Source organism: Lagopus leucura, unplaced genomic scaffold, assembly GCF_019238085.1.
Source record: "Lagopus leucura isolate 7727_CA_CO unplaced genomic scaffold, USGS_WTPT01 Super-Scaffold_100004, whole genome shotgun sequence".
Classification (NCBI taxonomy): domain Eukaryota; kingdom Metazoa; phylum Chordata; class Aves; order Galliformes; family Phasianidae; genus Lagopus; species Lagopus leucura.
Genome location: NW_024962264.1, coordinates 23566140 through 23582445, shown reverse-complemented (window position 1 = coordinate 23582445; position 16306 = coordinate 23566140). Strand labels below are relative to the sequence as shown.

The following is a 16306-nucleotide window of genomic DNA, read 5'->3' as shown; positions in this document are numbered from 1 at the left end:
TTCCCTCCCAAAATCACCAAGAACAGAGAACTCTAACATTTTGTGTTTGCTCTGCCCTAGACAGCTTCTGACCTCCACATATCCCACCAGTCCTTCTCCACCTGTGAACAGCGGGTCTAGCGGGGCTCCTCCCATGATAGGCTTTCTTACCAGCTGCAGAAGGAAGTCATCTTCCAGACGCTCTAGAAACCTCCTAGACTGCTTCCTCTGCACTGTGTTGTATTTCCAGCATATACCAGGGAAGTTTAAGTCCCCCCATAAGAACAAGGGCAGGCAGCCACATAACTTCTTCCAGATGCTCATAGAACACCTTATTTGTCTCTTCATCCCGGATAGGCAGTCTATAACAGACCCCCACCAAGATGTCAGCCCTGTTGGCCCTCCCCTGATCCTTAACTATAGTGATTCAACTTTATCATTGCCAGCCCCAAGCTCAACAATATCAAAACTTTCTAGGACAGATAGGCACATCACCACCCCTCCTTCCTTGCCCATCCCTTCTGAGGAGCTTTATAGCCGTCACTGCAGTATTCCAATTCTGGCAACCATCCCACCATGTTTCAGTAATAGCAACTAAGTTACAGTTTGCCTGGGGCATGATGGCTTTCAGCTCTTCCTGTTCACTGCCCATGTTGTGTGAATTACCATAGCTGCATTGCAACTGAGCCATTTGCCACACTCCTCACTCTGGTGTTGCTCTCCCAGGCTCACTTCTAGCAAGCCTCATTTTATTTATCCTTTTTCCCCTTCACACCTAGTTTAAAGCCCTCCCAACAAGCCCTGCCAGCTCCTACTCTAGGATCAGTTTCCCTCTTTGAAACAGATGAGACACATCAGACTGCCCCCCAGCTGAAAAAGCCAAAATTCCTGCAATGGCACCAGTCTCTCAGCTATGTATTTATCAGCTGGGATACGGGTTTTCCTGCTCCTCTCAGTATTTCTTGCTGCCACTGAAAGGATAGAGGAAAATATGATCTGTACTCCTGCTCCTCAATTCCCCTTTGATAGCCCTCAATCTAATCTGATCATCTGAAGTCGATTTCTTTTTCCTGCTTAAGAAGTTTCCTTTACAATAATGGGAAGGCTAAAGGAGAACTCTACACTGGAACACCATTGCTTCACACTACTATTTAATGTTGTTAATTAAAGCAGTTTTCTCCCAGATAATTTAAAGCCTTCCTGATTTCACATCAAGTATCTGCTCTGGATACAGTCTAAAGAAAATGATAATTTTGCAATAAAAAATACAGCATCTGCTACACTTAAATTGCATATGCAAAATTACTGTTTACTACACTTTGAAATGAGTTGTGCGATATCTAAGCAAAGAAATGTCATGTAGTTCTTAATAACTGCTTTTCATTGCTTGGAATTCTGAAGACACAGGTGTTTTAATTTCCTCCAACTGCTCTAAAGCCTCACCTGCAACACAGGATTATCTAAGTAAGGATAGAAAGTTTTGTGTTGTTTATCTGTTTGCTTGTTTTAGTTGTGTTTTTTTTTTCCTCCCATGTCTGAAAGAGGTAAAGCAGCACTAAGACATACAGTAATGTTTGACCAGAAATCAGTACTGAGCAAAACCTAAGTCTGCTGTATTTACATTTCTATTTTTATGCATACTAAAATGAGAAATGCATCCTAGGCTTAAATCACACTGAAATGTACGGCTAAAATTAAAACAAAAAACAAAACCCACCGAAATGCAAGTATTCTTAACAGAAAAAAATAGGAATCTCTCAGATTTGTTCTTAAACTGTAATGAAGATGCAAAACTCTTAACACACCACATTACCAGACTAAAAGCAGTGACAAAATTATTTTTTTATATTATAATTCAAAGATGGGGGCCCTACTAATCGCTATTGAGAGTGAAGGAAAAACAGCTAACCTCTTTCCCCACAGTCTCGTTCTGCAGATTCTGAGATTTTCATCTTAATGGAATTCATTTCAAGAAAACACACATTCTGTATTGCTACACTTAAATATTGGTATTTAACTGAACTCAGCCTTTCTTAGGTAGAACCAAATCTGAATTTCAGTCTTTTACTTAAAATGATATCACGCTTTATTATCCCACATATAACTGAATCTACACATGCATTACAAGGTGGAATTACTCTACTGAAGTTTAAGGAGGTATTCTCAAAACAATTCTTGGATCTAAAATTAATAATCTACATTTTTAAATATCTAAATTCTGTAAGCTTACACAATAATAGTGCTTCAAGTGATGAGCTATAATCATAGAACATTTATCTTGAATAATATCTCTTGAACAAAAGGAATTTTTTCCAAGTCATTAGAAAGAGTTAGGCATGATGGAAAATATAGTAAACAATACTGTCTGGATGAATTTAATTTGTGTTTTGGAATGATCCCAACACTTCCTGTCAGCAAGATCCGACTACTGCATCTGATAATACACACAATGTCTATTTTTAAACTGTTGTAACAATGCTTAAAGTTGCATTGCAGTAATTTTCAAAAAATTTTGCTATTTTCTTCCTTGAAATGCAAGTCTTATCACTGCAGTACTTTGGTGAAGTATGAGCCATTCTAGCTGTTTGCAATGATACAAATGGATTTTTTTTTTTTTTTAAAGTATCATTCAAACATGTAGATAATTAGAAAGCATTGCAAATATTTCTTTCTCAGAATATGGTACAATCTTCAAAAAACAAGTTTCATTAAAAAAAAAAAAAAAAAAAAAGCAGGTGTCAGAAAATATCTTTAGAAAATCAGCTGCACTGCCCTAATTGTAACACACTTGGCTTTACTTTGAATGAAGTGAGACCTTGCTTTGTCCTGGAAACAGGTGAAGCAAAAGGTTGCATCACATCATATAGACAAAAGCACTAGAATAGGAAATAGTTGAACTACTCTGAATTCTCAATTTTGCATTAGTGAATATAGATGATATTAAATTGCAGACTAAAAACACCTCTTCCTAACATCGCATCACTCACACGTGTTAAAGGATTAATACCTGCAACTTGAACCACTTTTATCATTTATTTATTTATTTATTTATTTTACCAGCATTTCCCCTACTGAGCACAATACCAACATAAACAGATTCATTGCTCTCCAGGTTCCCGCCATGAAGATTAAATATTAATAATTATTTTAACTAAATTGCCCTCCCCCTTCCAAGCCAATGCAAAGAAGCAGCATTAAAAAAGGAGTTGGTAATTCAAAATATTTTATCATTGCTAGTTTAAAGCAATGGTTTTAACTGTATAGAATGCTCTTTATTTCTTCCTACTTTGGTTATTATTTTGTATAAAGATTTCCACAAGATGGTGCTGCAGTCCTATTTTGGAAGTTGTTTTCTTATATCTAGAAAAAAGTATATACATTATTGTAAAACTAATGAAGTAATTTCCAAGATCTATTTTTAAGCAAAAAGAACAAGTTCATGCCTTCGTACTCTCTAAGTTCTTTTATTTTCTGGAAACAAAAATATTGAAAATGGAAAGTTCTAATGAAAAATTCCAAAAATCCTTGATTAAGTTTATACAGCACGTTTGATCAAGCTATGTACTTGTTTGTATGTAAAATAAATTGAAATTCTGTATGATTACAGAAAAAAAAATCATTACTGTTAAAATACAAATTACTTTCTACAGCATAACATGGAACAGCTGGGTTTTCTCCTTCATTTGCAAACTGTTATAAAAAAAAAAAACAACAAAACAAAACACTGATTTTATGAATCAAACTCCCAAAATCTTTTATGTAAAGACGGCATTATAGCACAAAGAAATACTGATATGATAGGCCACTAATTTACAAAGGGAAATAAATCTTGTCACACTCAACATATTTTTGTTTGATTATATGTTTATGAAAGTCTTGCATCTTACATTGCTAAAGAGAAATTTTAATGCAGCTTCAAACCATAAAAGTCTTGTGCATCTTTGTATACTGGATGGTCTCCATCTGTGCTGCTAGTCTTAAAACGTGTTGGGTAAGAGTACTAAAACACTCAACACATCTCTTGTAGTCTGTGGACTTACTCACACATTTTAATGTTTAAGATCAAACTGACTCACACTTTGTTTGTGTTAATGGAAGCCATAATGCATTGGTGCTCTCTAGGTGCATACAAAAATTTATATTAAAAAAGGTATGTATTTAAAAGTGTGCTTTCATTAAAACTTACTCAACAGCACAAATAGCAAGATAGTATGTAATAAAGCCTCTTGGGTACAATATGTAAGTACCAACTGGAGTGTTTCCAACAGGATGTAAACCATAGTCCTCGAGCCCATGCTTTAAAAAACACACTACTTAGCACACTGCTAACAAATGTCAACACAAAAATGCACTGCTGTGATGACTTTGTTCTACAAAACGAAAGAGGGAGAAGCTATTTCAACAGTTTTACAAAGTTAAAGTCAGTGAGGTAAATTTAAAAAAAAAAAAAAGATCATAAGTACACAGATGCATTCAAAGACATTTACTCAAAGAATATAAAAAACAGTGAACATTACAAATTTGAAATATTAAAAATTTAATGTTGTACAAACATACATATTACTTTTTATATCCATACATCTACAGGGAACAGGCCTGAAGAGCCGCTCTTTCAGGCCTTTTCAGAGGTGTTACTTGAGGTTTTCAACAATTCTGAGGTTTCTTCAATGCTGAAAATAAATTGTTTACAGAGTCACAAATACTTATTAAAATACACAAAAAGGCAAATAATTATTTACCTTCAAATGGATCCACAATACTAATATCCAGCAATAAACTACGTATCTCTCATGCCCCTCTTCCTCTGCAATTGGTTTGCACACAAAATGTCTATCAAATATCAAAAAGCCTCAAGTACACACAGAAAGAAGTAACCCACACAAAAGTAGAGAAGATTAAATCACAAAAGAAGGCAGCAATTTACTCAGGACAGGCATTCATAGAATAGGAATTAAATGCATTGCTGTTTCCTTAGCAATAATCAATTGTAATGTAAGAATTTCTTACAAAAAAAATTACTTACAATTCTCAGTAATATCATTAAACACACCTTAATGTAATGCTTAGGCTGAAATTGGTTTTTCTTTTTCTTTAATAATAAAACAGCAGAGCTAAAACTTATTAGCTACTTTTCAGGAAGAAAAGTTGCTCATCCTAGGGGGAACTCTTATAAATAACATTGCTATTCCTTGTCAACTGAATTCTAAACACCCTTTGATCTTCAGCTGATACTATTAAGAATGCTTCTGTTGCTTTTTAGAAATCAAAACAATGACTCATCCCACAAATACAGAACTGTAGGTGGATTTATTATCCAGCGGAGTCATAAGGAAATGCCACACCTGATGCAGAGACCTTTGAGGTTTGGAACACATGTACATTCTCTATAAGTCTTAGTCCAGTACAATCCTCTCCTGGGAAATGAATTCCTGCTGCCCTCTCCCATAACTTACATTTTACTTATCCTTTCCATTCTTTGTCTTGTTGTCTCCTGCAATTTAAAAGCAACAAGTTTAGTGAACTCTTCAAAGCTCACATTCTTCAGATGGACTTTCAATCTGAAAAATTCATAGAGAATGCAACTTTAAGCACAGTTTACATAGCAAAAGGATTTTTTAAGAGACAGATCTAGAACAGCTTTGCATAGTTTCCTTGTTTTTCCACCAGTAGCATATACAACTGATATTAATGCTTACTTGTCCTCTTAACATCAGAAAGGAAATCAATGAACCATTTGCCAGTTTTAATTACCTTTGAAATCTCTGTCAGATAATGAGAATTAATTATCATGGCATTGGGAGATGAGACTGTGGATAATGATGAACTGTATCCAGATGACCGACGAGGACACTCCATCATCTCCTCCTTCTTTTCTGCATCTACAGAGAAAGGCTCATTTTTATATGATCTTTGCCTTTTTCCTCTTTCATTACAAGGACAACTATCAAATAGCTTGATTTACCATATGTAAAAACAAAAGACAATGCATTGTTTAGAAAGGAAAAAAAACAAACTACTTGTGAAGTTCTGAAATAGTTTCCTCATTCCTTAAGACAAGAAAAAATGAAGTATATTAGGTATTACACAAACAAGACAAATCCAAAAAAGATCACTTATATCTTTTACAATTTTTTCAAGGAAAAGAAATAGTTTAGTACATAAAAAAAAGTGTTGTGACCTTATTTTAAATAATATAAGCATCTTCAGATTACGCCTTTGGAACATGTTCAGCTAAGCTATTTTGTAATTCAAATACATTATTTCTAATCAGTTTAAATTTAAAAGTGTTCCTCCAGAACAGCAGTGATTCTTGAAGAGTGAAACAACAAAAAATACAAAAGAAACCCACGAAACACCAACATTTTCAGTACTGTATAGCCTTAAACATACAATTAAACCTGGCTGCATAATCATTAAGTTTACAGTGACTTGGATCACACAAACCAGAATAATGAAGTCAAAAGAATTCTAGAAGAAAGAAAACATGAAAATTCTCTATAAAAGACCATCATCCTATCTCCTGAGTATGAAGTCCTCAAATGTCAGTAAAGTATCATTGAACATACAAAGGAAAGTAAACATGGCAAGCTTTTTAAGGTCTGTATAAAGATCCAATTTCTAAGACTTTAAAATAAAAATAAACCTTTGACATAATCAAGAAATGGCCTTCCTAACTTATGTGGAATCTGGATTACTCAGATAAAAGAAGTAGGTTCTTCACTTCCTGTCTAATTCCTATGCAACACCGCAACATTGGATCAAAAGGTCTAATAAATGAGAATATCCTCCTTACTAATAGTGGTAGGAATAATAACTGCCATCATCCAGACAAGTCATATTAATAAGTGATGAAACATAAGGGATAAGCAGCTACCATTGAGGGGAAAAAAAAAAGTTACTAAGGCAGCTGGGAAATTTTTTCTTTCCCACTTAAGGCTGTTTCATTTATGTCTGGTATATTACCAAACTTCATCTGGAAACTGAAGAAAGATTTTGTTGTGCTCTTCAAAATAAGAAAGCTCAGCAAAAAGGCTAGTTGGATAGCTGCTGTTTCAAGAGGGAAAAACTACAGAGAATGTTCAGCACAAATTATGAACTTGTTTTTGCCTCAATTTTCCCCAAGTCCCATTATAAAAGTAAGCAATGTAAATGTGCCAGTATTTTAAATACAGTAAACTGTGGCCACAAATGTATGTTGTGCACCTTAATTAAGTTAGCATCTGAGACTTTTGGTCAAGTGTCATTTGTAAATTAATTACCATGCTATGTATATCCATTAAAGCTTAAAAAAAATATTTCTGTAATTTATTTAGTGTCTGTATTTACTAATATGAAATTGCTATTAGGTTCATTTCTTATCTAAAGCATGTATTTAAATTAGAACTGCAATAGATTGTCCACTTAAGAAGACTGTTTTAATCAAGTCAGCAAGAAGCACTTAGCATATGACTTTAATTAAAGAAGTCATTAACACTCACCAGGAGAGACTGGAATTATACTGGAAGTATCATCTTGACTTACACTGTTGAACTCTGCAGATAAGTCTCTCTGAAATACAAGTTTACTGCATTTTAGTCATATATAAAAAACATCTTCTAACTGAACAAATGAATACTTAAGTACTAAACATGAATACTTGTTCTACAACAATCCAGTTATGTCAGCATTGCACACGTGTTTTCACAGGACTATGCATTCCATGGAGGCTTTATTAAGATTGTGTGTCAAAAGCAGGTCCAAATACAGTTTCTGAAACTTTGGTATGAGCACAATGAACAGCCATAATATTCTTGACCTGTGCTGACAATTACATCTTGTTTTGGGCTGCAATTAACCTTAATAAAGTGTACCTTCCAAACTCAGATATTATTCAGAAATGTAGCATTTTAGTCTTAAGAATTAGCCTACAGATGAACTGAAATTAATTCCACTTAAATGTTTAGAGGTCAAGCCTAGCTAAGGCTAGTTTTTCAGACTCCTAAATGAGAGGGATGTTTCTAGAAAAGTTCTCAGTTTCATTCAACCTAGCTTCAAAAAGGCTGTTCATAAACAACAAAACTGATGTTCCACTAAGAAATGTATGTATGCAATTTCCTGACCTCAAAGTTAAAAAAAAAAAAAAAAAAAAAAAAAAAGCCTTGAGCAATATCCAGCCTTTATTAACCAACAAACTGTTATTACGTTTGAAATCTTACCCTTCAGTAAAGTACAGTAATTCATATACTGGAATATGTGACTGTATCACTTAAGAGGGGATTATATCCAAGTAAGTAGATAAGGGAGAAATAGTAGGTGCTGTGAGTGAAAAAGCTAAGAAAGACTGCATTTGTGAGTGTTTCTCTAAGAGAAAGGAGGTGAGGGGGGAGGAAGGGGGGGGAAGATAACTGCACTGAGTGCTATTGCCCAACTTGTCTCATTGAGAGGGATTTGGTAGTCTTGGTAGTCTCTCAGATTTTCCTTGAGCTAAACGCACTGCTGCTACTTTGTGGCAGCACTGCAAACCAGTGCTCCTGCTATGCTGGCTAGACACCAGACAGTCCCTGAAAAATCCTGAAGAAAGGAGTAACTCTAAGTTGCTTCTGTTTGTATGAAGAGCAACTCGGATGGAAAAAAAACAAACCAGCAGCAATTCTCTGGCCCAAACAATTATTTCCTTGCGGTTTTCAGAAGTCTATTGCAAAAATAATAATAATAATAATAATAATAAAATTACTTTTAAAGACTCTTTCTAAAACCCAGCTTCCTTTGCTTTGAAAGAAGTGCTAACAATGCCAGGCACAAACTAAATTCAAACTTCTTTCTGCGACAACTACTAACAGTAACAGGTACTAACAGGTACTGCAGAAATAAACTCATTTCCAGTAAATTTTTGAATGACACCAGCGTCAAATATATTCACAGTGAATATTCCATACTATTCCAGACCTCTGAACTACTTCAATAAATGTTACCAAAGTAATAATAAACCAAACATAGATGGAATTTTTTTTTTTAAAAAAAGCTTCATTTGAATCATAATCACACATCACATATATAATTACTGAAAGATTAAGACTTCATTATATCTCACAAAGGGAACAAAAGAATCTGATTAAAGATCAGTCTGGACAACTAAAAAGGAAGTTTGGCTGTATCAGTGGCAAAAGTACCACTCCAGACTACTGAAACAACATTTGCAGCCCAGAATGAGAAATCCAAAATTGCGTGGGCAAAGGAGCCTTAAATGTGCCCCCATCACAAGGAAATTCTCCACTTCACATATGGTAAGCTTTCAAAGACAGCACAATTTTAAGTCTGTGGAAGTTATCTCAATGAGCTCACTGTCATATAAAATCACACAGTCATTACTTTCGAAAATATACTGAGCTACACCTGCTGGAAAGTTTCCAAAGGAGAAGTTTGCTACAAAATATCAGGAAGCAACAGAACGTAGCAATTACGTTGAAAAAAAAATCCTCAAACAACACTGGCGTTCGGACTCTCCCATTAAGAATGGTGAAAGACATACATCAAGACGTAGGAGAAACAGAAGCAAGCTGAGTGCACTGTGTTTGGCAACAGTCCTGTCACCTAGTAATAACTGGGAAACACTAAAAAAATTGTTCTAAACAAACAAACAAAAAAAACCCACTATACTGAAACACTACAAATATTATTCTGATATCTGCTTTTACTATAGAAATAAAATTGATGTGTGTGATACCTTTTTGGACTGCAGCAACAGTTCTGTTTCAAGAAGCAAAACTCTGCTCAACAAATTATTCCAGTCCTTCTCATCTATAATCACCTTCCCTTTCAGTTTCTCTTCCAAAACACGTAATTTATCTTCCATCCAGTCCAGCTTATGAAGCTTTTCCTGGCAATCAGCAAGTTGACTCCTTAGAAACTCCATCTGAGAATTGTCCTCTATGACCTGAAAACATGGATAAAAACGCATTTTCTAATTCTGGCATAGATATAATTCATCCTTTGATCAACAAAATTAAATGCAGTTTTCCTCAATTTAAGTTTATGCTACATTACATTATGTTACATTAGAGAATTATATTTCAGAATTACTATAAACTAATTATTCATTGAACCAAGCTTTTACAGAAACTGTTAGTAGACCTGGCACTTGAAAGGTCAACACAATTTGACATTTTTAACCACTGAATATATATATCTACTAGTTACATTTAAAGAGAATCCAACTATTATTTTAAAATCTCTTCCCTTAAGAAAGGTCCTGTGGAAAAAAAAAAAAAAAAAAGTTAGGAATGCATGTGGAAAACTTAAATATTCTTACTTGTTCTTCCACAACATCATCATCTAAGTACAACTCTCCTTCATTACCTCCCTCTTCTGGAAGAGATGGTGGATTAAGAGGTGTTGGATTAATAGGTGCAAGAGGAAGGTCATCCCTAACTTCATCTCCTGAGTGTCGTTCTACAAGAGGCACCTTTTGAGCATGCTTAAAAATAAAAACAAATAAATAAAAACCCGTGATATTTCTCAGTACAAGAATATTCACATGCATCAGGCAGATAACTGACACAAAATATCTATCATTCTAGCATTTAACTGTTAAACTAAAATAAAAAAGTTTTACCACAACTGGCTGCAAAACACAGAAACCCACAAAAAGCAGTTTAATTAAAAAAGTAAGCCATATAGACATGGAAGAACTGTAAAACAAATATGCACACAAATTACTATGTTTACTGAGTATACTGGTTCCCATCTATACACAGTGCTGAAACCATCAATGGCCTTTCCTGCTGTTAAAAAACGAACAAACAAACAAGAACATTGTCTAGGGTTGTGAAATTTGAAATTGTGGATTAGAACTCTCTAGTTTCCTATGTGATAACATACACATGGATCGATCCAACAATGAAGTTACCACTCAACCTTTCAGAAAAAAAATGAGCTTAATGGGGAAATTTGGAAATCTATTTTCCTTCACTACTTCTAAAGTACTTCATGTTACCAACATTTCCCCTTTCTTTGAATATTTCCCTCAGAGAGAACAAAAGACAAGTTATGCCCTTCTTTGCAGGTGGAGCAAGTCTTATCATCGCTACATCTCACAAAGCAATATATGTTATCTAATGATTAAGAACCCACAATTAGTAGTTTTGTGTAGTAGTAACCTGCAAGTGTTAAGACATTGCGTGTTTTAAAGTGACACTGAAATTCTTCTCTTCAAGGGAATTCTTAATACACTCACATACAGTCCCATTTAATTCCACTAATCTGGCAGTTCATGGTTGATGAACAGTGATTTCAAGTGCTTTCTTTGTGAAGTTTTCCTCACTGCTAAGGGCAATATTTTTATTCTAAATAGAAATCATGTACCTTTATTGAGCTCAGTCCTAAAGAAAGTTTTGCAGGATTTTACTTTAACCAGGAATACTGTTTCCTCCACAGCACAAGATAAACATAATGTATCAGCTCAAATATTATGCTCAGAAACTGAAGCCAAAAGGAATGATACATTAAGAAATCTTTGCTGAACAGATTCCAGCAAAAAACCAATAAGTATTTTAAATGTAGCTTCCAAAACAGCATAATGTCAGGTCAGATACAATTCTGTCTCAAAAAATATAATATTTTTCCAATTATATCTTCATTTCAATTACTGCCCCTCATTTTTCTTTTGTATAAGTCAACAGATAACAGTACTAGATCATTACCACCAAGACTCAATCAACTACTCAGTAAAAAAGAAGTAATAGTTCCTGTAGTAGCCATTATTTCCATCAACCGCATTTTGAAAAACATATCAAGCATGATCAAATGTTAAAACCTACACAAAAGCACATATTCCAGGAAGAGCCTGATTTGCTACAAGTGAGACTAACTTTTAGACACACAACATAAGAACTATTTCATACCTGTTTGGAATTCAGAGTGCTGCCACTGAGATCAACAAGAACATCACCACAGTTTGACCATATTTCACGTTTTGAAGGTCTGAATTTCTTTCTTGCTTGGGATTTAACCTTCAGAATAAAGAGGAGGAAAAAAAACCTCATTCTAATACATTTTTCTGGGAGGGAAAGGAAGACACTATGTCTAACCACTATTGGCAAGCAAGAAAATTGCATAACACACATGCAAAGGCATTTAGATCTCTGAAATGCAGTATGTATGTATAAATATGTATTTAAATTATATCCCAAATTAACAGAGAAAACAGATCTCAAAGTGAATACCACACACATATTCTTAACACCTACACAACGTTGTATGAAAATTGATCACAAATACTGAACTTGCAAGGTTGAATGTCAAAGAGGATGAAAGTACGTCACTTTCAGATGTACAATTAGAAATAAAGCAAAGAGAAGTTATCAAGATTTTTTAGACTCAACTGAAATATAATACGAAGACAATCTTTTATTCAAGTACCATCAAATGTGATTAATAAAAATAATCAGATTTAAGACGTATACTAACAAAACATAAATACAACTTTGTATTATTTATCATATTTAAATTAAATGTTCCCAGAACTTTAATATTGCAGAGGATTTTGTTTTTATATCTACCTGTAATGTCTGAGTTACATAAACACTCACTGCATTAAGAACCAGAAAAGTCCACTTACCCATAAAGATAGCAAGTATTTAACTGATCTTTGTTTCAGTAAAATTATTCTGTTTATATGACAGTACACTGGCAGCTCATGTCACATATATACTCAACAGCATTCAAGAATCTCCGAAAGAAAATTTATACTAATTTTCCCCCTATTTTGACAAAAATAATCTGATCTTCACCTTCTACCTCAAGGACCAAAACTACATCAAAAATAGCATCCCTCACAATGAATTTACTATTTGATCAGTACCTTATTCAGGTTACTTAATTCCTTATGTTTTTTCACCACGCAGTTGATAATGTCACAAACAATCTGCATTTTTCTTTCTGCAAAACCAAACTGAAGAAACTGCTCTTTTGTTAGGATTGGTTTATAGTGAAATTGATCTCGGAGAAGCTGAAAAAAAAAAAAAAAAAAAAAAAAAAAAGTTTGCTTTGAAAATCATTTTAAAAAACCTATTGTAGAAATAACACCCTCAGGTTCTTATTCTTCTGCAGTCTTTCTTTTATTCTGCACTTATTCAGCTCAAGGCACTTGATTTGATTCTAATTTATAAACTGTTAAACATAATTTTATTTTAAAATATCACGTCAAATTAATTTATTAGTTGTTTTTCCATCATAATTATTGAAAGTTACTTTGACTTTTTTCTTCTGCTGGTTATGATTTCTCTGTGTCTACTTCTGACTGCATAACTAGTTCAACAAATATTTCAGTACTCCTCACTCCTAATACATAATGCAGATACATTACTGACTCTGTGACTGTTCTAAAAATTGAAATTCCTTTAGATTTTCCTGAAAACAAGGAAGCCAAATACTTTGCACATCCTTAGTTACTACTGATGCTAAATGTTAACCAAATTACAGTTCTTATTCACAGCCAAAAATGCTCACTCTCATTAGGCATTTTTATGAGGTCATACACAAAATTGTGCCTCTTTTTTAAAGAACATGAAGACAGATACCTTATAAATAGCTTCAATAAAGCGCAAGTCACTCTTTGCTGTAAGTTCCACATCACATTTCACCAGAAGTTCTGCTACGTAAGTTGAGAACGATGTAAAGGAATAGCTAATTATGGGTAAAAATGCAGCTGGATCACCCTTCACTAACCTATTGAGAAACAAAAGTACTTAACATAGCAAAAGGGAATAAAAGACTTTGCACAATTGCAAACATTTAACTTGAAATGTTAATATAGCATACGTGTTACACTCAAATTACATATCCTCGATATAGCAAGCATGTTACACCTACAATTATATTGTTACCCCTTCATTTTTAAGTTTTTTCTCTGGTTCCCTTGATTGCAAGCACCTTTCCATGCATATCTCATTCAACAGTCTTTACTGTCATCTGTAAAATGCCTGAAACAATGCTTTTTGTGACACCCCCCCCCCCCCCCCGACATGATCCCAACACGGTCAGGTCTGAAGCCCAAAAGCTCACTGTTAAACATTTTGTTCTACCATCTTTACAAGATGAAAATTCCTGAAGAAAGCGTTGTCAGCACTCACAAAAAGAAACAAAGAGAGATTAAACAAGGGTGGGGAAAAACTGCTCAGACTAGCAAAACTGCATTATTTCACTTTCCATTCCAAGTGTATCAAATCCCAACTTCACACAGTCATACCCTCTCTGCTTACTCATCACTGGATGCAAAGCCAGTATCTTGCTGTCATCCTGTATTAGCATAAATTTATTAACACTTTTTCTTACACTGTATAATCCACATCTCTTGGATAATTTAACATGCGAAGTCCTTGTTCTATTTTTCTTAAACTTCCTTTTAGGTCTCCCGTTGTCATTCTTCCAAACACTGCTCTTTCAGATTACGAGGTAATTATATTATAATACTGTCTGTTAAAAAAAAAAAAAAAAAAAAAAAAAGCACATTAAAATTACAATATATATCATTATCACTGAAATTTCTCTTTTCTAGAGGTGACTATTTCTGACTTAACAAAACAGCAAAGAGTTGGGGCTCAATACTAATTAATACCAGTTATTTCCCTCATACCATCCATATAAGGACTGAGTAGAAATGCCTAATCCCATCAACTATCAAAGACCTTTAAAGATAGGGATGTGAATGCAAATAAAGAATTTAGGGCTGCTAAACCAAACAGAAAGGATTGAATAAGCTTGTTTGATATTTCAAAGGAGACAATGCTTCTCCATTAAACAGTCCACTAAATCCAGTTAAAATTGTTCAAGCAGAAGTGGTGCAACAAACTAGGCAGCCTATGTACTTTAAGGTAGGTCTAAGATTATTGGCACTATAGCCAAAAGGTCCAGTTTTAACCTCTGCATCGTAACACACAAGTCAAAAATCTGCTTTTTAATTGATCATTCACAGGAGACTCATTTAGTGACATAATGTAAACTACAAAATGGTGCCCCTTTCTTTGCAGAGCTGTCCTGCAAGAAAGAAAAAAAGAAGAAAAGGCAACGGAAAAAAAATCAATAATGCATTTTATCATCAACATCCAAATCAGCTTTGTCAGAGGCATAAAGAAGCACAGGAATCTTTTACTTTTATTTTTTTTTTCTGTTCAAATTTTTTAATAAATTCCCCCGTGGAAAAAAACAAATTTAAAAAAAAAAAAAAAAAAAAAAAAAAAAAAAAGTCATTGGGGAACTAAGTAAAAAGAAAAGCATAAAGCTGATACTCCTTCAAAAATACATCATATTCACAGACACTCTATGAGCACTGTTTACTGTACCTTGCAAGCACGTGTTTGTAAGCAAACGATGTCAGGTCTTCTCCAACACAGAACTTTAAAAGCATAGACTCGATAACAGCCCAGCCCCCAAATTACAACTCACAACAAACAGCCTACATCCTAGCTAGACTCTGAGAAAGTCTATTAGCAAACTGCCCAGCTCAGCAACTTTGAAACACTTGACAGAAGGGGTGCAAAAAAAAAACAAACAAACAAGAGCACCAACAAAAACGCGTTAGACACAATATTCAGAGTTATGGAAATAATGTTTCTTCAAGGCATTTCTCACATCCTTGAGATCTGCTTCTGATCAACTGCCACAATTGTAAACTGTAGAATTTGCTGTGTTAAGGCCTGGCTGGAGGTTTGGGCCCAGAGAGTGTTGGTGAATGGGATTAAATCCAGCTGGCATTCAGCCTGGAGTGGCGTTCCCTAGGGACTGTATCGGGGCCTGTCCCATCTAATACCCTTATCGGTGACTGGGATGAGGGCACTGAGTGCACCCTCAGTAAGTTTGCAGATGACACCAAGTTGGCCAGAAGCGTCCACCTGCTCTAGGCTAGGAAAGCCCTACAGAGGGGCCGGCACTCACCCCCGACGCTTTCCGCGGCCGGAGCCGCTCGCCTGCTCCAGACACCCGAATCTGCCGCCGCGCGGCACAACGGCCGCTTCCGCTTCCAGCGCGTCCCTCCCCGGTGACGCCACTTCCAGCAACAACAGTGAACGTCAAACCCGCCTGGCAGGAGGCACGGCGGCGGCGGCTCCCTGCGCGCCGGAGGGGTCTCACCGCCTCTTCCCACCGCTAGGGCCGCCTAGCCCCTCTCTGTCCGGTGAGGCTCACGCACCGACCCGCAACAAGCTCGTCGCGGCGGCGGTTGGACCCGAGCTCGCACAGGTACGGGAGGGCTCCCGCGACTGGGCTCCGTCGGCGAGCAAGCGGCCGGGGGATGATGGACGGGCGACGCGGCCAATCAGAGGCCGGGCCTGGCCGGTGCGGGCCAATGGCACTC

At 35.5% G+C, this 16306-nt stretch overlaps 2 protein-coding genes across 4 annotated transcripts in view; one reads left to right on the top strand and one right to left on the bottom strand.

The window, feature by feature from the left end:
* Positions 1-4499: 4499 nt before the first annotated feature.
* On the bottom strand, positions 4500-16194 carry CEP44 (centrosomal protein 44). Of its 2 annotated transcripts, none has more exons than XM_042871141.1 (11): positions 15889-16194; positions 14290-14430; positions 13536-13683; positions 12818-12964; positions 11859-11966; positions 10268-10432; positions 9683-9892; positions 7458-7527; positions 5731-5858; positions 5433-5470; positions 4500-4809 (listed from the first exon to the last, which is right to left on the bottom strand). In XM_042871141.1, exons 2-11 carry the CDS (start codon positions 14376-14378, stop codon positions 4686-4688), a joined length of 1227 nt encoding a protein of 408 aa, XP_042727075.1. In that variant the 5' UTR covers positions 14379-14430; positions 15889-16194; the 3' UTR covers positions 4500-4685. The 2 variants fall into 2 exon arrangements, with proteins under 2 accessions (XP_042727075.1, XP_042727076.1); XM_042871142.1 differs by having other exon boundaries at positions 4500-4649; positions 15889-16190.
* FBXO8 (F-box protein 8) overlaps positions 16025-16306 on the top strand; it is an 18147-nt gene continuing 17865 nt past the window's right edge. For both annotated transcript variants that reach the window (XM_042871144.1, XM_042871143.1), the window contains exon 1: positions 16025-16191. The gene's annotated coding sequence lies outside the window, so the exon portion shown is untranslated. The remainder of the gene's footprint in view (positions 16192-16306) is intronic.